We start from the raw sequence: 23360 nt of genomic DNA on the forward strand, positions 1-23360 counted from the left end.
TAAATAAATAAATAAATAAATAAATAAATTTATCTGCTTTACTGTATTTGTATTTCTTCCTACTTTACTTTGCTTTTGCGTCATCTTAAAAGTACTCAATTGTATTTATTACTGCTTGGTGTAACTCATTCTAAGCCTTTTAGTTTAAGCACTTGGGCTTCAGACCAGTTGTTTTACATTAAGAAGGTTTGTGGTCTGCACTGTAGGGGCAGAACATGTAGCTTACATCATTCTAAGTTGGAAACTGCTGATTGAGGGCTCAGTGTCTGTTATTCTAAAAGTGTATTAATTCTGGTTTAAGCACTTGGGCTTCAGGCCAGTTATTTTACAGTAAGAGGGTTCGTGGTCTGCACTTTTGTGGGAGGTGAGGCTGGACTCTGCCCTTCTGAGCTGGGAATTTCTGGTTAAATGCTTATAGTGCCTGCATATTTGAACTGCTTCTTACTGAAATTGGTACACCTTGTTTGCTGTAGCATAGACTAGATCCAGACCTGCTGAATCTAGCTTTGTTTGTATAACTTGAGCACTAATCCAGGCATTCTTTAAAGTATTCAATTGTATTTATTACTGCTTGGTAGTAACTTGATTAAAGTGTAGCTATCATTCTAAGTCTTTTGGATTAAGCACTTGGGCTTCAGACCAGTTGTTTTACATTAGGAAGGTTTGTGGCCTGCACTGTGGTGGCAGGACAGGTAGCTTACATCCTTCTAAGTTGGGAACTGCTGATTGAGGACTCATTGTCTGTTATTCTAAAAGTGTATTAATTCTGGTTTAAGCATTTGGGCTTCAGGCCAGTTATTTTACATTAAGAGGGTTCGTGGTCTGCACTCTTGTGGGAAGAGAGGCTGGATTCTGCTCTTCTGAGCCTGGAATTTCTGGTTAAAGGCTTATAGTGCCTGCATATTTGAACTGGTTCTTACTGAAATTGGTACACCTTGTTTGCTGTAGCATAGACTAGATCCAGGCCTGCTGAATCTAGCTTTGTTTGTATGCTTGTTGTTTGTTTGCTTGTTATTTCCCTGAAATGCTTATTCCACCTAAAACGCGGCTTTTCAGCGCTTCTGTGGATCCCTAGTGATATCTGCATTGCTTACTGTACTTATTTCCTTGTTTCACTTGAAAGAAAGTTACTGTTTGTCATTTTTGCATTTAAGTTACCTGTAACACATTGCATTTAAGTTACCTGGCACTTGCTCACTAAAGCAATTATATAAGTCAGCACTAAAAAATTAAAAGCACTACACCCTCACAAACTCCCCTTGAGTACCTTGTTCCCCATTGGCCCTTTTTTCAATTATAAAGGAATTCCCAATACTATTCTAGCATGTCCAAAGGTCAGTTGTCAATCTCCTCTCCAGTCCAGCTGGTGAATCTGGGAATCCTGAGGCAATGTTACAACTGCCTCATGTACACAGACAACCCTCTCCTCCCAACAAATTCCAACACATGTGAGAGATGCAACCATATAGCCAAACTGGAGGCTAAGCTCTCTCAACTCAGTACTGGCGTAATCAGTCAGGAGGAGAAGGAAACCACACTCACTACAATTCCAGTCTCACATAGACCTACCACAACAGCAAACCAAACACATAAACACACAAAAACATACTCGGAGGCTCTAAATAAAAATCTGCCTAAGCAGCAGAGACCTCCAAAGCAGACACCCAAGCAACCGCTACCCCAAAACAAAACACGTGCAACACATAGCTCACAAAGCCAGTGTGCCGAACAGTCACAGCCCTTAAGGCTAAACAACACACCTGATACACTTGTAATAGGTGACTCTATCGTCAGGCACACTGACGTCCCGCTCACCAGGCTGAACAAGGAGAAGGTCATGGTGAGCTGCCTGTCGGGCACTAGGATCCGCCACATAACACAAGCACTCAGGTCACTCCAAGGCAAGTACAAATATGACTCAGTCATTGTCCATGCTGGTGTGAATGACCTGAGACGTACCTCCCTGGACTACATGAAAAGAGTCATAGAGGAGCTCTCTGAGCATGTAGCCCAGGCCGGTATGACCCTGACCTTGAGTAGCATCTTACCCTCACCAAGAATGATGCCACAATATGAAGACAAGATGATCAATTTCAACAATTGGCTTAAGTATTGGTGTCATTCAAAGGGGATCCAATGCCTGTCAGCCTGGGATGACATGCTCGACAAGCCACGATGCTTCGCTAGGGACGGCTTGCACCAATCACCCCTGGGCTTTCGGATATTGGCAAAGGCTCTTGCTACCCCCATAGTGCCTTTTTTAGGCAAGGCTCAAAAGACAAACCCACCTCCATAGGTATCACAAGGGATAAGAAACTAAGAGTAATGCTACTCAACGCCAGAAGTCTAAACCTCAAGATGCACGCACTCGAAACTCTCCTTAGCATGGAGAACATCGATATCTGTGTAGTAACAGAAACCTGGTTCGAGGCTCCCGAGAGCATCCCAGCACTACCAGGTTATACCTCATACCATGCTTTTCGGCCCCAAAACTTGGACCAAACCACAAAAGGAGGGGGAGTATCAATATTCGTCAAAGATACCCACACCTCCAGGTTGGTGGCACAGCACGAAGCATCAGAGACTATCCATGTGCAATTAACAGTGGGTAAAACTGCCTTCCAGTTTATAGCCTGCTACAGACCACCCTCCCAAACCCAGGAACCCCACTCAGCCTTCCTGAGAACACTGGAAAATATGAAGGTCTCTACAAACACCATTATATTGGGCAACTTCAACTACCCAAACATAGACTGGGAGCATTACTCTAGCTCCAACACCCTAGCCCAAAGGTTCCTAAAATTTATAAACTCAAATGATATGGAACAACTTGTTAACACTCCCACAAGAGGGGAAAACATACTGGACATGATCATCACCAACATGGGGACTCTATGCTCCAGACCAGAAGTGTATCCCTCACTAGTAAGATCAGACCATAAACTAATCTCACTGGATATTCACATCCCTACCCCACCCCCTGCCCAGAAAACCACAGTGAAAAACTTCTCTAAAGCAAATTTCACACTCCTCAAAACCGAGGTGGAATCCTTCAAAGCCCCCGGGCCTGTGGAAAATACGGCCCAGACCGCAGAATCCTTTATAAATGCATTCTATGAACACCTTCAGGAATGCATGGATCATGCAATCCCAAATAAAACCAAGACCCAATCCTCCAAAGGCAGACGTCCTGTCTGGTGGACCCCAGACATAAACAAACTATACAATAGAAGGAAGAAGCTACTACATGATAGAGCAAAATCCCAAAAAGGGAAGGCATCTCTGATCAGTATTAGAAAAAAACTACGGGCACTCATAAAATCGTCTAAGGCCAGCTTCGAGAGAAAAATTGCACAGGACACTAAGGATAATCACAAGGCTTTCTTTAGTTATGTTAGGAACCTGGGTGGGAATTCCCAGATATGCTCAGAATTAGTCCAAAATGACAAAAAATACACCGAACTCATAGACATTGCCAACATCCTTGCTGACAGGTTCAGCACAAACTTCTCCCCCCCCTTCCCACTAAAAGGGAAAATATCTATCACAGCAGAATGCTGCCCCCAACATCTCAGATGTTCAGGTAAGAGCTGCCATCTCCAAAGCAAAAAGCACAGCATCAATGGGACCAGACGGTGTCCCGGGCTGTATCCTACATGAACTCCAAGAAGAGCTAAACCCAAACATAAAACTACTGTTCAATCTCAGCCTTACTACAGGATATGTACCCAAAGAGTGGTGTACAGCAACAGTGGTCCCTCTCCACAAAGGATCCTGGAAACTATCGCCCCATAAGCCTGACTAGCTTGGTCTGCAAAGCTATGGAAAGGATCATCATGGACCTCATAAATAAAGATATTGGGGACCTACAGACACTGGATCCTACCCACTTCGGCTTTGTTAAGGGCAGATCCTGCCTCTTAAACCTGGTTGATTTCTTTGAAACAGTCACCAAGGCCATTGACGAGGGGAAGGTGGTCCACACAGCCTACCTGGACCTCACAAAAGCCTTCGATACAATACCCCACTCGGGCATTATAGATAAGCTCACCAGCTTAAATATAAACCCCTATGTCACTAGATGGGTTGCAAACTGGCTCAAGGACAGAACCCACATGGTTAGAATTGCTGGAGCCATGTCAGACTCCAAACCAGTTACAAGTGGCGTCCCACAAGACTCAGTCCTGGGACCTCTCTTGTCCGGTATATATTTCTCGGAGGTACAGGCCAACACGGAAGGACTGTGGCTGACCAAGTTCGCAGATGACTGCAAACTATCAGGGGAGGTCATCGTGCCTCTTTACTCATCCCTCATCAGGCCCATAATTGAGTACAATGCCCCTTTTGGGATGTACCTTACCAGACACCTGCAGCAACTGGAAAGACCCAAAAGTACCTTACCAAGAGGATCAAAGGGCTCAAACAGATGCCATATGCTACCCGGTTAAAGAATCTCCAGCTCTACTCAGTGGCATACTGCCTGCTCAGAGGCGATCTGTGCCTGATGTATAAAGCCATGTCCAACCCGGAATTAATGGACATGCTGCACCTCAGAAAATCCAAATTCCATCGAGCTACGTGCTCGAGAGACTTGAACCTCAGCACTGAAATAAATAGGACATGCTGGAGGGACAGATTCATAACCCAGAGGCTCCCTTCACTCTGGAATAAAATCCCAGTCCAGGTTAGGCAGAGTCCCTCATTGACTCTCTTCAAGATGAATCTTGATGAGTGGATGGGGGATCGTAGGTTTACCCCGGGTATCACTTCTGTGTCACTGTTAGACAGAGGCACAGTATACTAACCTCGAAAAAGGGCATAGCAAAATTAATTTAAAATGGGTGGTGAAAGCCAAACACACTCTGGCTAGGCTTATAAATGCCCTAGGGCAGATAGCCTAGTATGAACCTATGAACCTATGAATAGAACAAGAAAATCTGGCAATATACTGGACTTTCCTGGACTTTGTTAAACTTGTATGGGACTTTAAAGCATATGCCCTACTTCATGTCATTAATGTTCAGAAAAATACTCAGGATAGGGGAAGAGGTGAGAGAAAGTTAACTGTAAGTAAAATAATTTCTTTCTCAATAATACTATTTAATTGTTGCATGATTTTCTTTGCATGTTATAAAGTAAAGTTTTTGTAAATAGGTGCTTCTGTTTTTTTTCTCCCTTCTGTTGTTTTCCTTGTTCAGTTTTAAGAAATGTAGGCACTGAAATGTAAAAAAATATATATATCTGGTTAAAAGACAATGACTAATGAAAAACTAATGTGCTTTTTCTCATTCCTGGATAGCGGAATGACTGGGTTAAGGCCATTAGCTTAATCTAATAAAAAGTTTTAAAGAAAACAAGCAAATTAAAAAGAACATTGAATATTATGATGTTTTTTTTCTAGTAAACAGTTTTGTTTTGTGTGTGGTTCTCATGTCCCTAACAGACAATCTGATAAAGACAAATGGCTTCATAACTTTTCTTTTATATTAGCTGCAGTCTGTGTGTGTGTGGCCGTCAGTTTGGAACATTGGTTCCCATTAGTAGGGTAAAACTTCACTATTTGTAGCTGTACATAATTGTGTGTGTTATTATTAAGTTAATAGGTTTTAGGGGCGATTATTGTGTATTTGTGTGTGTGTGTGTGTGTGTGTGTGTGTGTGTGTGTGTGTGTGTGTGTGTGTGTGTGTGTGTGCGCGTGTATTTTTGTTTGAGGGTTTTCATTAAAACAAAAAGTTCTGTAATATGTGGCCTAGGCTCAAATGGAGATGACAAGAAACAACTGTGTAAAAGATTAACCTGCCAAACAGTACATGCAGGTAATGCAAAAGCTTCACCTAGACATTTAATAAAAAAGCTGTTATACATAAAAGGTGGGAATAATAATTTCCAAAGAATATGATACTTTCTATAATGTCTTTAAAATGTGAATGGTCTCACAAATAAATACAAAAAGTAAGACTAGTGAACTATATTAAAAAATGTAGAGTGCAAATAGCTATGCTACAGGAGACACACTTGGAAAGAACTGAACATATGAATTTGATAAAGAAAGGATTTCAGGATGGTTATCCAGAGGAATACCTGGGGCAAAGGAAGATAGGAGTTCCAGTATTGAAAAAAGAGCATAAAAAGAAAATAATAGTAGATTTTTATTATTAAGGGGCAACTGGCAAGGGAGGAGGATTACACTGGCATGTGTTTATATTCCACTGAAAACTGCTATAATGAAGCTTAAGAAAATTCTGGGAGAAATAATTAGCTTTCAGCAAGGAATATTACTTATATGTGAGGACTGGAATTTGATTTGCAACAGTGAAGACATGTCTGGGGACCCAGAACAGAAAATATAACAAAAGAGGATAGATTTTTAAAGAAATTTATGAAAATATTTGTCGTGGAAGATGTGAACTCAGTACTAGGAGTTTGGAGTGAATTTACATATTATTCCCCAAGATATAAAACTGGGCTAGGCTAAACAGAATTTACATTTCACAGGAACATATGCATTTAATTGCAGGTCTTAATACACACCCAATAACTATTTCAGATCATGCGCCAATAATAACTAAAATAAAAACATTAGAGAAGATAAAATTTTCTTAAGAAAATATAGCTAGGGAGTGGGATAAAATTAAAGTGGAGTTTAAAAATAGGGTGGACATAAAAGAAAGGGAGACATGGTTAAGAAGTAACAAGAATTATTTAGAGGGACTGACAAATATTAAAGTATTTCAAAATAGGGGGAATCTCACAGAACAAGAAGAAGAGCAACTGCAAAATGCTGAACAGAAAATAAGGGATTTCCTCGATAATATGCATGAGTTTAGAAAAACTGCTGTTAAGCAACTGTTTTTTGATAACTCTAGAGCACAAAAACTTTTTAGCACAATGACTCAGGCAACAGAAAGTAGAAAAGCCTGTCACCAAGCTTAAGGAGCCTATGACAAAGAAGATAACAAGGGATCCTGTAGAAGTATTAGAAATATTTCAGAAATTCTATGAAAGTCTGTATAAAGCAGAGAAATATGGAAATCAAGAAAAGGTAGATATGTTAATGTTTATGGTAGAATAAATAAGTCAAGGTTAAAGGGAGAGGAGACTCGATTACTAACAGGATAGAAGAAGATGAGATAAGAATGGTGACATATAACCAATCTACAGGAAAGTCCCCAGGAATAGATGGTATTCCTGTGGAAGTTTGGAGGCTTGGAGGGAAAAATTGTTAATGATCTGGAAGGTTTTGTTTAACAGCATTTTAAAAGGAGGAAAAGTACCAACATCCTGGAAGAAAGCAGAGGTAGCTGTAATACCTAAAGAGAGTAAAGAGCCACCAGATGCAGCTTCATACAAGCCCATTTCAATGTTTCTGTCTATAATGGTGAAAAGTGATGCCAAAATTGATAGATATGGATCAATGTAGTTTTGTGGAGTGGAGGTAAACATTTGATAACATTAACAGGACACTGATGATCCAGAGGGAAGCAGAATGTAAGAAAATACCACTGTTGTTGGTGGCTCTTGATGCAGAGAAAGCATTTGACAGAGTAAGCTGGGACTTTATGAGCAGAACAATGGAAGCATTTGCACTCCCTGATAAAATTATATGGTTGATTAGGAGGATATATGAGGGATCAGAAGTGAAAATTAAAGTGGGTAGGGTCCTCTGTGATAATGTCTGCTTGAGCAGAGGAACCAGGCAGGGGTGTCTTCTCTCCCCTTTGTTATTTGCATTATATTTAGAATCATTGGCAAAGAAAATAAGGGACTCAGAAATTCAAGGATGTAAGTGGTATGGTAGTCAAGAAAAGCTGGCTCTGTTTGTAGATGACATTATTTTATACCTGACAAAACCAGAAAAGGACATTACATTGCTGTAGAACATACTGAGACAGATTCTGTTCTTTTCAAGATACAAAATTAATGAAGCTAAAACAAAGGCAATAGTAATACATTATGTACCTACATACGAACTGGTTCAGCAATATCCATTCTTATGGGAACATGATACAATAACAAAATGTAGGAGTATGGATTAAAAATTATTCTGGTGTGGCATCTAAGGATATGTGGGAAAAGACAAGAAAAGATAATACAAAAACAGAGAAAATAGAAGCTCAGTAATATGAATAGCAATAGTAAAATTCAAGCAGTTAAAATGTTTTTATTCCCTTTAGTGTTAAACACAGGTCAGGCATATTTTTATCAACCAGAGAAGTTGTGGATAGCAATTAATAAACCGCTGAAGGATTTTATCTAAGGTAGGAAGATGGCAACAGTCAAGTTGGATAAGCTTATTCTTCCAATAGAGCAGGACAGTTTGGGATTACCAGATTTGAAGGGGTATTTCAGAGCAACACACTTAAGACTCCTATACATACCACAAGCAGAAAACTATAATTCAAAGTGGAAGGAGATGATGATGAAACAGGGGTAACCTCAAGAAACAAGGAGAGACTGGGATTTTGGATGCAGACCTTTAAGGGGAATAACAGTAATCGTACAGAATATTATATTCGTGAAGTAGCAGAAAGTATTCCAAGAACTAAGCCAACACGGGAATGGAGAAAAGAGATTTTTCCAATAGAGATGACTGCAATTAGGTATACAGACAATAGACAAGAGGGGACTGGAATTTAATGGAGAAAACTGGCAAAGAAACCAAGGTATTAGGAGCAAATAACTAGAGACGGAAAGTTAATAGAATGGGAATACATCAAGGACTTATTTGTACTGCAAGTTAGAGATTGCTGTCCCTATTAAGGACTGATATCATAGTATAGGCAAAGAGAAATAAATAAGTGGGTCCTAAATGAAAGCCCAGCACTGGTAGAATTTTTAGAAGAATTTAGAACAGAAGTTGCCATTAAGAATGGAATAATTAGTAGAGCATATAAAATATTGCATGATAACTTTAAGAATCAATTAGAGGAGGTTAGAAAGGATTGGGAGGAGAGATTGGGTAAGCAATTCACAAGGAAACAATGAGAGAATATAGATATGTCTTGCAAATATTCAACAAAGTCTAGAAGATTTAATATCTTTGCTTGGAAGTATTTACACAGGTATTTTTATACCCCAGGTAGACTCCAAAGAATTTTTCCTCAGGTGGACAGCAAATGTTGGAGGTGTGATGGGGAAGAAAGCCTTAACTGGGAACATATTTTCTGGAAGGGTAATGAGTTGGCAGACTTTAAAGATTCCCTGCTGACTACTCCGTTAGTGATACTGGGTGAGCAAATTGGTGTAACTAAGGGAATGATTTTTTGAGCTATGATACAGAATCTAAGTTGTCTGGACATAGTAAGGCCTTGCTGAGTCTAATTATGATGGCTGCCTTAAAAGCAATTACTAGAAAAGGAAAATCACAGTGATCACTCCCTAACCTAGAAGTAGTGAAGATAGTAACAGAGCTAAAACAACTGGAACTGGGATCTTTAGAAAAGGTTAGGATCAAGTTACATAGGTAAAAATGGGAAGTGTGGGATCAGTACATGCAGAGGAGGAACAAAGTTTAAGAGAAGGCAGGATTTGAATGAACTATGCAGTGGTTGACTGACAGTGACTGGATATATTATAAGCAATGTATAATGTTTGCAGCTACAGTTATCTTGGCATGGTTTGTAATGTATCATGTTTGCAACTGAGATTGTGTCTGTTTGGTTTATTTTCATTTATATAAAGGCAAGATTGCCTATGTCATACATGATAATTTAATAAAGAAATTTCTTGTTTAAAAAGAAAAAAATATCCTCCAATGTCCCCAATAACACCCTATCACAACATGAGGCATCTCCGTTCCTTCAACAAAACTCTGATAAAAACTTCTAAATCAAACAATGTAGCAGGAGACTCCATATTTTCCAACTCAATTGGCAAAATTTGGAATCAACTTCCACCAGACCTCACAACACTGACTTCTATTCCACTATTTAAATCCAATCTAAGACTCTACCTAAACAACCACAGGCTATGTTCCTGCAACGACCCTGGGTAACCTTTCTCACTCACCTTGCTTCCCTCCTTTACTCTTCACCTGGCCTTCTTCATCATTTCTCCAGGTTACTTAACTTTCCCTCCTATTAATCCATCTGTCTATTCCTCTTTATTCATTCATATTTCTTAACCTAAATACTTATGTCTTTGAATAACACACCTTAACCTAGCATTTTTATCTAACCTAGACTTCTGCTCTACCTCACATGGAAATCAAATTCTGATATAGCCTGTAATTAACCTATGACATTGTTTTTTTTTTTTATTTTCATTTTTATTTTTATTTTTATTGTATAAGTTTTGTATATTTTTAACTTGTTAAGTAGTAGTTAGTGGAGCTTTTCTCCTCGGGCCTCCACTGAAAATGGACTTGTATCCAGTTGGACTAGCCCGGTTAACAAATGTAAAATAAATAAAATAAAATAAATAAATTGCTATCATAGTATAGGCAAAGAGAAATAAATAAGTGGGTCCTAAATGAAAGCCCAGCACTGGTAGAATTTTTAGAAGAATTTAGAACAGCAGTTGCCATTAAGAATGGAATAATTAGTAGAGCATATAAAATATTGCATGATAACTTTAAGAATCAATTAGAGGAGGTTAGAAAGGATTGGGAGGAGAGATTGGGTAAGCAATTCACAAGGAAACAATGAGAGAATATAGATATGTCTTGCAAATATTCAACAAAGTCTAGAAGATTTAATATCTTTGCTTGGAAGTATTTACACAGGTATTTTTATACCCCAGGTAGACTCCAAAGAATTTTTCCTCAGGTGGACAGCAAATGTTGGTTGTGTGATGGGGAAGAAAGCCTTAACTGGGAACATATTTTCTGGAAGGGTAATGAGTTGGCAGACTTTAAAGATTCCTTGCTGACTACTCCGTTAGAGATGCTGGGTGAGCAAATTGGTGTAACTAAGGAAATGATTTTTTGAGCTATGATACAGAATCTAAGTTGTCTGGACATAGTAAGGCCTTGCTGAGTCTAATTATGATGGCTGCCTTAAAAGCAATTACTAGAAAAGGAAAATCACAGTGTAAACCACCTTTACTAGAAGTAGTGAAGATAGTAACAGAGCTAAAACAACTGGAACTGGGATCTTTAGAAAAGGTTAGGATCAAGTTACATAGGAAAAATGGGAAGTGTGGGATCAGTACATGCAGAGGAGGAACACGGTTTAGGAGAAGGCAGGATTTGAATGAACTATGCAGTGGTTGACTGACAGTGACTGGATATATTATAAGCAATGTATAATGTTTGCAGCTACAGTTATCTTGGCATGGTTTGTAATGTATAATGTTTACAACTGAGATTGTGTCTGTATGGTTTATTTTCATTTATATAAAGGCAAGATTGCCTATGTCATACATGATAATTTAATAAAGAAATTTCTTGTTTAAAAAGAAAAAAATATCCTCCAATGTCCCCAATTTTTAATATGTTCCATTTTGCCTCAATTTTGTCAAGAGCAGCTCTTTCTGCTGGTATGACTGCATCAATACTAAATGTAGGTCTCGGCTACTTTCTCATGGTCATAGTTGGAGCATACACAAAATGTTCCCTCTCAGTTAATAAATTCTGCTGGGAAAACAAGTCTATTTTTTTCATTTGTACATTCATAAAATTAATGTTGTGAATTCCTTCCAGATACTCTGATGCAGCAAAACATCTCAGGTTTTCTCTGTGCACTCTCCCTTCTAATGAAAGAAATTAATTTTGCAGACACTGTCTGAGCTCTGGTGGTATATTTTCAAAATCATACTTTAATATAAACCTGTCTCGCTTAGTTTTTCAGTTATAGCTTAATTTTGCCAGCTAATAGTACCACACTCATCCCCACCTCCCACACATCCATGACAGAGAAGAGATTCCTGTGCATCATGATGCAGTGGCTGAAGTGGTCCTTCAGAGGTAGACCAACCACGCTGTCTTCAGTTTACCCATTAAGTGCTCAGTTATCTTGCCTGGCTGTGACTGTAAATGGATTAGCTTTACAGAAGCACAAATAACTACTAAATTATAATAAATAATAGAATATACAATTTAAGTCACTACATGATAAGAAGGCATGATCAGGAAAACAGCAGCAGCTGACAAACCCCATGTGTTTGTATTCGTTTAGTGTTGAATAATTTGATGCAGAGATACAGAGTACATGTCTTGCATTTGTTTGCATAGTCTTCAGAATGACTGCTTCATGGTCATTTACAATATTGATCAGTACATGTCCTTACATCTTACCAAACTCATCAACATACTCAACATGTAGTGCTTTCTCATCGGTACTGAAGATGAAGTCATATTGTTGGTATCTTTTAGTATTTTATCTACCTAGGCTGCATACTTTCACATTTTTTCCACTTTATGAGGTAAGCTACGTATTTGTTCTGCCTTCTGCCTTATTGTTGCTAGTATGTGAATGTTAAGTAATACATTTGGTGTGAACTTACATAGTTTATATTATCTGAGACTGCTGTGAGACTCATTTGCATGTGCTGCTACGTCTTACCTCATATAGAACATTTCATTTGCCTTATGCCATTTCTACACAAAAGAACTTATGGATATATTTATAATGTCATTAGCACATTCTTAGTGAACACTGTTAGTACAGCACACCTAACATGTTATTGTAGTGATGTCATACTGCCTGCTTATACTGACATAATGCAATGCAGCTGAATCTTGAATATCCACTTTCTGTTTTCTGCCCTATCTGTTAACAAATATGGCTCCATGTACACTTCACAAATATCACCATGTGTAGTTCCCATGCCTCTGTGTTTAGTCTGGTTCAGTCATTGCATTTCTGATGGATATGAATTTTGGTTTGTGTTGTTAGACTACCGATGGGCTTTTGAACATTTGAAATACAGTGATACTGTGATTTATACATATCTGTCTATCATTTTGTGATAGATGTGAAAGCAGGGAACTGCAGGTGTTTCTCCTATCTATGACTGTGTGTGTGTGTGTGTGTGTGTGTGTGTGTGTGTGTGTGTGTAGAGTGTGTGTTTGTGTAGGTGTGTGCATATATATATATATATATAGAGAGAGAGAGAGAGAGAGAGATAGGTAGATAGATATAGGTATATAGATATTTAGATACACTTCATACCTCTCAACTATACAGATATTTGCAAAAATGTCCAGATTTTTGCCTTATATTTTTGCTCTGTTTTTCATAAAATTGTGGTTTTCTGGCAAATTAGTGGCAAATCATCACATATTGAAGTTAAACAATGACAGACATTTGAGTTTCAGACTTCATACCCTTCAGAAAATTCATGCTAATGCAAAAACTGTTATTCTATCAACTTTCTAAGTTTGTAAGAGCAACATTTAAAAACTGTCCCTCTTCTTGGATCTTTGTCACACTTTTATTTATGGCTTTGTCCAGATTTCTTGCTCTAAGAAGTTGAGAGGTATGATATACACACACACACACACACACACACACACACACACACACACACACACACACACACACACACACACACACACACACACACACACACACACACACACACACACACACAAACACAAACACATATATGTATATATATTCAGGGGTACACTGAATTTAGTGGAGCCATAATTCAACAAACAATGGCTCATTGAAAATAAAATATCAACTCTTGTCTCAAACTTGAAGTGGGAGAGTAATGGGTTTGCTCACTTTTTGACCTATGTTAAAGCCCATACTTGACTTTCACTGGGTCCTAATACACACACACACACACACACACACACATATATATATGTATGTGTGTGTGTGTGTGTGTGTGTGTGTGTGTGTGTGTGTGTGTGTGTGTGTGCGCGTGCACATGTATGATATATGGGAGTACTTAAAATATCTGAAACACAAATGTCAATGTCAGTAATGTCAACACCTAAAAGTCAGAAACCAGAACATCTACACTACATCTCACTTGCTCCAAGCATAACCTTAAAGTATTCAAAACTTAAACATTCTTTTTTGTCCCCCTGCACCCCCCCCCCCCATACCCCATGCAAATTATATATACTAACTCAGAGATCACATGGTCCCCAGGAAGAAACATATTCCCCAGTCTGGGGATTGTCAATCTCGCAGGCATGTTGACCATCTGTTCTGTTGACAAAAGTGCTTCGACAAAACAGACATCAACATTAGAGAGATTTGCTTATTTTAATCTCTGACATATCTATATATATATATATATATATATATATATATATATATATATATATATATATATATATATATATATATATGGGTCTACTTCATAAGATTGATGAACCATTTGATTGACATTCATTTGGTCAACAGACCATTTGGTCGACAACCAGTATTCAAGTCAAAAACCTGGGAATTGCCTGCCTCCCCAATGTTGTGCGAACCTGGAGTCGATATATATATAGTTAAGGGGGATGTGGGGGACACAGCCCCCCACCTATTTTCATTTAAAATGTGTAGTTTTTGTTGTATTTCCTAACTATATATATCAACTCCAGAGTCGCACAACATTGGGGAGGGGGGCAAATCCCTGTTAAGTTCCTTGAATACTGGTTGTCGACCAAATGGTCGGTCGACCAAGTGGTCTGTCGCTCTTATGAAGTAGACCCATATATATATATATATATATATATATATATATATATATATATATATATATACATATATAGTTTACTATCAAAAGGTGGAACGGAGAATCTTCGCAGATGGAAACTCAAAACATGGATGTTTGAATTTCCATCTTGCTGAACATTTCCATGTTTGAAGGTTTATATCAGCAAATGCACAGTGCATGTGCTAATATAAACTCGAAGTATTGTACAGAGATCGCAGTACAGTGCGGTGTGGGAAAGTCATCCCTTTCCTCACTCTAGTGCGATCTCAGGGTTGAAATATATAGTTAGCAGGGGGTGTGGGGGTGTAGCCCCCCCATAGGGGGGTGCAAGCCTGCAAAAATGTGATGTTAGGTATAGGAGTTCCTTTACCTGAGCTCCTAGATGGAGATCACGTATTCTGTTCTGCATCGATGTCAAATCTGCTGAATTCATTCAGCTGATTCAACATTGTGCTATGTTGTACATTTTGACTTTCTCTTTTTTTTTTCCGGTGTGTCAAACGGAAAATATTTTGCCATTTGACATTTTAATAGTAAACTATATATATATATATATATATATATATATATATATATATATATATCTACGTATATATATATATATATATATATATATATATATATATATATATATATATATATACATACCACACACACACACATATATGTATAGATTACTATCACAGTCTTGAACCACAAAATCTTGAAAATCATAATCTGAAGAACATAAATATTGAAAGACCAATATCCTGAAGACCACAATGTTTACAAAAGTTAAATACCAAATCCCCATGTAAGTGTGAAGTCAGAAACATGTGTTAACATTGGTCCTACAAGGGTGTAGACTCAGGAACAAGTGGCAACATGTGTCCTGCAGAGACCAAGTCCAAGAGTTCTATATTGTGTTCTTCAGCATTTTGGTCTTTCTATATTATGATCTACAGGTTTTTATTTTGAAGATTGTGTGGTTCAAACATTGTGATAGTAAGCCACGTTTATTTATTTTATTTATTTTTTTTATTTATTTTACATTTGTTAACAGGGATGGTCTGACTGGACGAGGTCCATTTACAGCGGAGGCCCGGGGAGAAAAGCTCCACTTAATTAATACAACAGACAATGATAATAATACATAATGTAAAGTAAAGACTTTGTTATTGAGCAGTATTTTGTGCATGACAGAACAGTACACAAAGAAAGATCATATCAGCAATATATACAAGTGAACATTAAGTTACTCAAAATATACAAACAGAGATCACAACAACATTTCCAGATGTCAAGGGATACCATTTGTTACTTCCATTTTTAGCGAGGGTCTGATAATTGGAGAGAAGAAAGATGGTGGTAGCATACTAGGATTAAGTAACACATGGACATAGCCAAGAGCTAATAAGATGAGCCTTAAGGGAGTTTTTGAATTGTTTGGTATTAGGTGCAGATGTCAATGAGGGAGGGAGATTATTCCAACTTTTTGATATACTGTGAGAAAATAGAGCTTTACCTGCTGTGTTGTTGGCTGTGGAGATAGAGAGGAGTGATCTGTTGGCAGAGCGGAGTGGTCAATTTGGAATGTAGTTAGTCAGTAGTTCCCCAAGGGCTGGAGTTTTTTCAGGATATTTTAGGTTGTTATAAGCTATGACTAGTTGGTGGTAGGTTAGTAACTGTGGGAGCACAGGCCACTGAAGTTGCCTAAGAGGTATACAATGGTGTGTTCTAAAGAGGGAATTTTTTGCAAACTTGGCGATTTTGTTATAACACGACTCAAGTTTCTCCAGGTTAGATTTTCTAACATAGGTGAGACTAGGTGCTGCATACATGAGTGTGGAAAGAAGGTGGGTTTGAGCAAGGATGACCTGAGCTTGATCTAATAGAAAGTCGTTTTATCTGTATAATGACCCCATTTTTGTGTACCTTTATAATAGTTTGAGAGATATGGATGTCAAAGTGTAGATTGTTATCTATTTTGATGCCAAGCAGCTTGGTGTGGAGAGAGGGTGAAATGACAGTTCCATTATTGGAGGAGATAGAGAAGGAGAGTGGAGTGGTTTTTGATTTGTTTGGGGTAAACAGAAGTACTTTCATTTTGTTGGGATTTAAGATAAGTTGAATATCTGTGATCCACCTTTCTACTGAGGTAAAAGATTCCTGGGCGAGATGCTGTAGGGTGGTGAGATTTGAGCAGAGGAGATTAGGGTGGAATCGTCTGCATACTGTATGAGTGAAGCCTGTAGGGTAGAGGTATGTAGATTATTGGTAAAGATAGAAAAGTGGAGTGGACCGAGTATGGAACCTTGAGGTACACCAGTGGTAGTTGTGAGTAAAGATGATATAACTCCTTGCCACTGGACAGCTTGTTGCTGGTCTGATAGATAGTTTTTAAACCATGGAAAAGTGTTAGGGGCAAAGGATAAAGAGGTAAGAGTATCTATTAGAATGGAGTGGGAAACCATGTCAAATGCTTTGGAGAGGTCCGGGACTATAGCAGATACACATCTGTTGTTATTTCTATGTTGGTTAACCAGGTTTATGAAAGAGAGAAGGGCTGAAGTTGTCCTCTGGTGTGGGCAGAAACCATGTTGTGTAGAGAAGAGATTGTTAGGGTCTAGGAAATGCATGACCTGAGAGTGTATGCATTTCTGAAGTATCTTTGATAAAGGAGACAGAATGTCTATGAGGCGATAGTTAGAGAAATCATAGGAATTCCCACCCTTATGAAGGGGAATAATATAAGAGATTTTCCATAATTGAGGGATGTGGGATTCCTGTATGGAGCGGTTGATTAAGATTGAGACTGGGTAGGATAGAGAGTCAGCAGCCATTTTTGGGAAATGAGCAGGTATACCACCTGCTGCAAGAGTAGTGGGTTTAGGTTTTAAGAGGTATTTTTTTGTTGCTGAGGTTGGGACAGGAGAGAATGTAAAGGGAGGTGAGTTGTTAGGAGTTGTTGGTATGGATGAGTAGCTATTTTTGGAATGTTGAGTTGATAGTGATTTAATGGATTCAGTGAAGTGGTGATTAAATTGGGAGGCTATATCGCTATCTGTTTTTGTAGAGGTGGAGGTGGGAGCTGGTGTGGAGGTTTTACAAGGTTTTAGTAGAAATTTTATTGCATGCCAGAACTTTTGGGGCTTATTGGAGTGTTTATTTTGTATATCTAGAAAGTAGTTCTGTTTATCAAGCTTTGTTTGTTTTTTGACCTGATTCCTAAGGTGTTGATAGTTTTGTTTGGATAGACTTGTGTTAGCTTTCTTCCAGGTTTTCCATGCATTGTCTCTGGTTTTTAAGAGGGCTCTAGTGGATTTAATAAGCCAAGGAGCATAGTGTTGCTTAGCTCTATTTTTTCTTACTGGAGCAACTGAATCAAGGATGTTAATAAGAGTCCTATTAAAATAGTCCACTGCTTGGTCTAGGTCAAGGCTGTGTAGTGGTTCCCAGTTACATTTTGTTAATATAGTGCTGAGTTCTAGAGGGTTAACATTGCAGTAATTTCTGACTTGTCTATAGACTGTAGGTTTGGGTACATTAGTTCGTTTTCGTAGGAGGAAAGTGGGGAGATTGTCACTAAATCTGTCAGGTAGACTACCTACTTGGTAATTATGTTCAGGGTAATTTACTAATGTCCAATCTAGTATAGATTCCTTATGGGATTTTTTTGTCTACTCTAGTTCGTTCTTGAATGAGTTGAGAAAATCCATACAGATTGATGTGGTTAGTGAGGTTTTTAGAGTTACAGGCTAGCCAGTCAGTGTTTAGGTCACCTAATAAAATAGTTTCCTGTTGGAGATTATCTTTTGACCATTGTAGAATCTCCTCAATTATTGGAACATTATTACCTGGAGGGATATATGCACAGAGAATATTGATGCTCTTTTTCTTATTTAACAGTAGGACAGAGCCTATGATCTCAGCAGTATTAAATTTAGGTAGCGGAGTTAGTAGAGGTTGGAGAGAAATTGTATTTTTATAGACAACTGCAATGCCCCCACCCTTCTTTCCCGTTCTGTCTAGCCGTAGGATATTATATCCTGGAGGGAGAATTCTTTGTTCTGTGTGCTGGGTTTTAGTCAGTTGAAGTCTTTGAATAATGTCACTGTAGCACTGCATGACAGCAAATCATGTCACACAATGTACTTTGACCTGGACAAGATATTTGATACCATGGCACATTCAGGCATTATCGGTATATTAATCCAATTTATGTAAACCTTTATGTAACCCAATGGCTAGCTAACTGGCTCACAGATAAAACCCAACAAATTAGGATTAGGAGATCAAATAAGATTGGATTTTTCATGGCACGAAAGGCTCGAAATAGAACTACATTTAACAGTCTGTAAGAGACTGAATACAGAGAAAGGGTTCCCAGTCTCTCCTGATAAGTAAGATTTTTGAGGCCACTGATCTTTTTAGTTATGAATATCTGGGTTTTTCTCAAGTTCTGTTATATGTATAGATAAATGTATGCCAAAGGGTGCATTATTTTCAATAATGGGTCTGATGAGATATAAGTAAAGGGGAATTAAGACCTCTCTGGATCTAGTGGAGATGCCTTTGGAAGTTAAATGAGCCGGGTAAAAGGCTTTCCGAACTGTTGTGGAGGCATGATGGTCAAATGATAAAGAATTATCAGCAAGAGTACCTAAATCCCTGACAAAAGTGTTTCACTGGAAGGGGTGCAGCTATTATGTGGTATGTGAAACTGTTTTGTTTACTAGAATAAACAATGCTACATTTTTTACATTTAATTTATGACCATTATCCTTCCACCAATGGTTAACAAGGTCTAAGCCATGTGAGAGCAATTGTGATTCAGTTGAAGATCAAATAACACCCAATTTACAGTCATCTGCAAAGTTAGTTAACCATAAGCCAGAAGTGCTGGCTTGAAGGTCTAAGAAATATATGCCAAATAGGAGAAATCCCAAAACTGAGCCTCATAGTACACCACTGGTAACATTTTTGCTTTCAGAAGTCACATATGCTACTTTAACCACATGAGTTCTGTCAGACAATCAGTTCACTATCCATCACAAATTATAAGGATTTATATTCAGATTTACAAATCTACCAATAACTCCTGCATGGGGAATAGTGTTAAAGACCTTGGCTAGGTCTAGATATGTTACATGTATTGCATAACCTCTATCCACTGCTTCAATTACTTTTTCAAAGAAATTAATGAGGTTAGAGGCAGGACCTTCCTTTGAAAAACCTAAATTGATGATGGCCCAGGGTTAAGAGATTTTCATTGTTCAGAGTAATGAAGTCTGGGATATGAGGCTAGTGAGACTAATGGGTCTATAGTTACCAGAATTTGTGGTTGGGTCATGCTTGTGTAATGTCATTACAATGTCTGCTTTCCAGGCTCAGGATTGTAACCAGTGGGGAGGCACAGATTAGAGATGTTAAGTAGGGGTTCAGAAAGGCCATATTTGGCATTAATAATAAGACAACCTGGAATGTTTTCAGCCTCCATGAGTGAAACATTCTTAGTTCTTGAAAGGGCTGAGAGTAATTAAAAAGGTGGTTCATAGGTTCATAGGTTCATACTAGGCTAACTGCCCTTGCGAGCCATTTTAAGCCTAGCCAATTATCCCTTGTGAGACTCAAACCCTGCACCTTGTGTTTGTAAGGCAAACACCTTAACCATTAGGCCATCCTCCCAAGAAAGAGTACAGGGTTAGGATTTTGGAACTTGTGGAATAGTTATAACTGTGGGTGGAGTAAAAGTTGCTCTAAATTTGTTAGCTAGGATATTAGCTATTTCCTTTGGGTCAGAGAGTGTAATATAATTGTGGACTAGCTCTGAACACTGTTGGGTGTTAGATCTTAACTTCCTGACATAGTTAAAGAAAAACTTAAGTGGGACATATATATATATATTTATAGATATATATATATATATATATATATATATATATATATATATATATATATATACATACACATTCACACGCACACACACACAGAGCATTTTGTAGTAATATGATAAGCTTTTCTGGCCTTTTAACTATTTTACACACAAAAAACGTGTGGTGCAGCACTAAGAGCTGTAGCTTGCAATAGCAGTGAAAAGAGCTGAAGATTATCATGCACACGTCAAGATGAGGCGATGCACATGCCAAAGAATAAAAGAAGACCAGAGGGATTTAACAGACACCAATCATTCCTAGATCTATTAATTCAAAGAGTTTACAAGCTGTACTCAGCTCAGGTACCAAAACCAATTTGCAAGTACCTACTCTCATAAGGCACTGTCTGCCTCCAGGAGAGCAAATCATGACATTCTTGGGATGACTTTATGAGCACCCATCAAATCATCAAGGTTGGCCGTAATAGAAGTGATGGTTATTCTCTATTTTTACGTAGCATGCATCCAGAGATGGGGTAAGTGATAAGTAGAAAATCTATGCCTCCATCATGTCTTATTCATTTCGTTAATGGAGATTCAAGTCTATAATTTGAGTGCTTGTGAAGCTGTTTGTTTTTATGGATATGTAGGAGAGTGTAAATGTGTGGGTCCTTAATAGCACAGGATACTACATATAAATTCCTTTGAAGGTGTCTGTAAAAGAAAGAGTACAGGGATAGAGCATTAAACCTGTCTCAGTAGTGAATGGTTTTTAATCTGATGATCTCTTTTAGTTAGGAACTTCTGAGGTCTTTCTAGCTGCATCGTGTGAGTGGATAGATACACACTTAAAGGAGCATTATATTCTATGATTGGTCTGATAAGAGACGAGCATAGAGGAATAATTACTTATTTTGACCTGGATGAGATACTTTTATTTATTAATTGTCCTAGATTAAAGGACTTCCCGACTACTGTTTCTACATGCTGGTCAAAAGCTGAAAGTCATTTAGGAAGGTGCCAAAATCTCTTCCTAACTGTATAAGTCTAGACTAGGATGCTGTCTATTCCATAAGCTGCTTTTGAGATTTGTTTACCAAAGATGAAAATTCGACACGTGTTCATTTTAAGCCCATTTTTAACACACCACTGATTTGTATGGTTTAGTTTTTTGCTGTACTAAAATGGCATCAAAGCTGAATGAACAAAAGCACACAGCTTGGGTTGGAACATAAAAAAATGCAGTTTTATGGAACACTGTGTTTATGCTTAAGAAACTGGAAAACACAAGCTTGTTAAGCACCTTTCTGGTGTCAGAATGGTGCTTGTGAAGGTTTTGTTAAGCACCCCCAAGCTCTGTTAAGATTGAGTGTCATGCTAGGGGAGTTAACAGTGGACAGTACAACATGGCACAGTACAGTGGGCAGAAGGTAAAACAATTTAGAAGCTGTTAGATACTGCATTCCACCATACTTACTAACAAAATGTGTGGCAGGACAAAGTATCTAACAGCTTTTGAAGCCCTTTCTTCCTCAGGGGGGGCTTTTATTTCTGCCTACTCTCTGATCAGCACTGCTAAGTGTTTTACTGGCTTTCAAAGGCTTTGAAAGAAAGTAAGACGTCTTCTGCTCCGACATTTTTTTGAAACTTGTAGTTCAAAGAGCAAATAAAGTTGCATGTATTACAGAGAATTATGATCATGTTTCACTGATCATAACCAATATTATGTATTCTTGATATGGATGCCAAGATTTACATTTCAAGCTTCACTTTAGATGAATTTCTTGGCATCCATGCCTCAAGCGCATAATAAGATGGTTATGCTCAGAGACCCAATCATAATCCACTACATTGAGGTAAGGGTCCTAAATTTATATCCATATTGTTAAGTCACAAAATCTTCAAGATAGACAATATTGAAAAATCAAAAACATTAATAGGTCTCTTGCTAATGGTACTTTGAAATGCTCACCATTGATTTTATCTGAAAGAATCTTTATAATAGACAAGTTGAGAGTTCTAGAGACCTGATACATTTCTTCAGTTTGTACAGATTTTAATAAACCTTGCTAGAATAACATTAATCTTTTTCACTCCCCAGGCAGCCAATGATACTTCAAGGAGCAAGGAAAAACACACTCCAGATAACAACTATGAATCAATGCACTCCTTTTAACAACTTGATTCCCTACCAAAAGTTCATGCAATATCAAGTGATGCCCAGGCTGCAAAAAAAGAATTGTGCCTAGAGGATCAACAGTATGAAGACCAAAATACAGATTCAGATCTAGATGTTTCAAGGGCAACATTTGATAAATCAGCTTACGACATATCTTCTGAATGAATCTTAAATTGTAATGATTAAAATGTAACAACAGAAACAGACACATCAGACTGATGGAAAATAAAATTCAGTACACAACTACACTTCACAAAATATTTACTTCTGTTGCTGCTTCATAACTGACATTCTGTCTATTGTCATTGCCCTTTATGGAAAAATACAAAAATAAAGCATGGCTTAAAATATATCTGCAGTTATAAATACGTTTGCAGTAATACTAGATGTATATCAGTGTCTGGTGCATGGTGATCCATCCTAAGTAACAACAAGAGTATTGCCATTATGCAATAGACAACTCAGTATATAAAGCTTATAGCCAGCCTTAGGTGAAATAACACTCTTGGCGAAGACCTCCATAGCACCCAGACTGACCACCTCTCCCACCCCACCCCACCCAAACACACATCCATCAGTGTCCACTTCCACCCCGTCATGTCCTGTTGACATCATCCAATTTACTTTTTTCTACATTTTATACATTTTGCCTTATTCTTCCAGCTTTCTCTTGCATCTTTGCAACACGCTTGCCCTCAGCCAGACTGCATTGCAATAACT

The 23360-nt window shown here is 38.1% G+C and overlaps 1 protein-coding gene across 1 annotated transcript in view; it reads left to right on the forward strand.

Annotated features, from left to right (window-relative positions):
• Positions 1-22943, forward strand: part of LOC122803176 (lysosome membrane protein 2-like) — a 140281-nt gene extending 117338 nt beyond the window's left edge. The window contains exon 5 of the mRNA XM_044072790.1: positions 22563-22943. Coding sequence (XP_043928725.1) covers positions 22563-22637 — 75 coding nt within the window. The 3' untranslated portion in view covers positions 22638-22943. The remainder of the gene's footprint in view (positions 1-22562) is intronic.
• The last annotated feature ends 417 nt before the right edge of the window (positions 22944-23360 follow it).

This window comes from Protopterus annectens, chromosome 5.part1 (assembly GCF_019279795.1).
Source record: "Protopterus annectens isolate FY-2018-M chromosome 5.part1, PAN1.0, whole genome shotgun sequence".
Classification (NCBI taxonomy): domain Eukaryota; kingdom Metazoa; phylum Chordata; order Ceratodontiformes; family Protopteridae; genus Protopterus; species Protopterus annectens.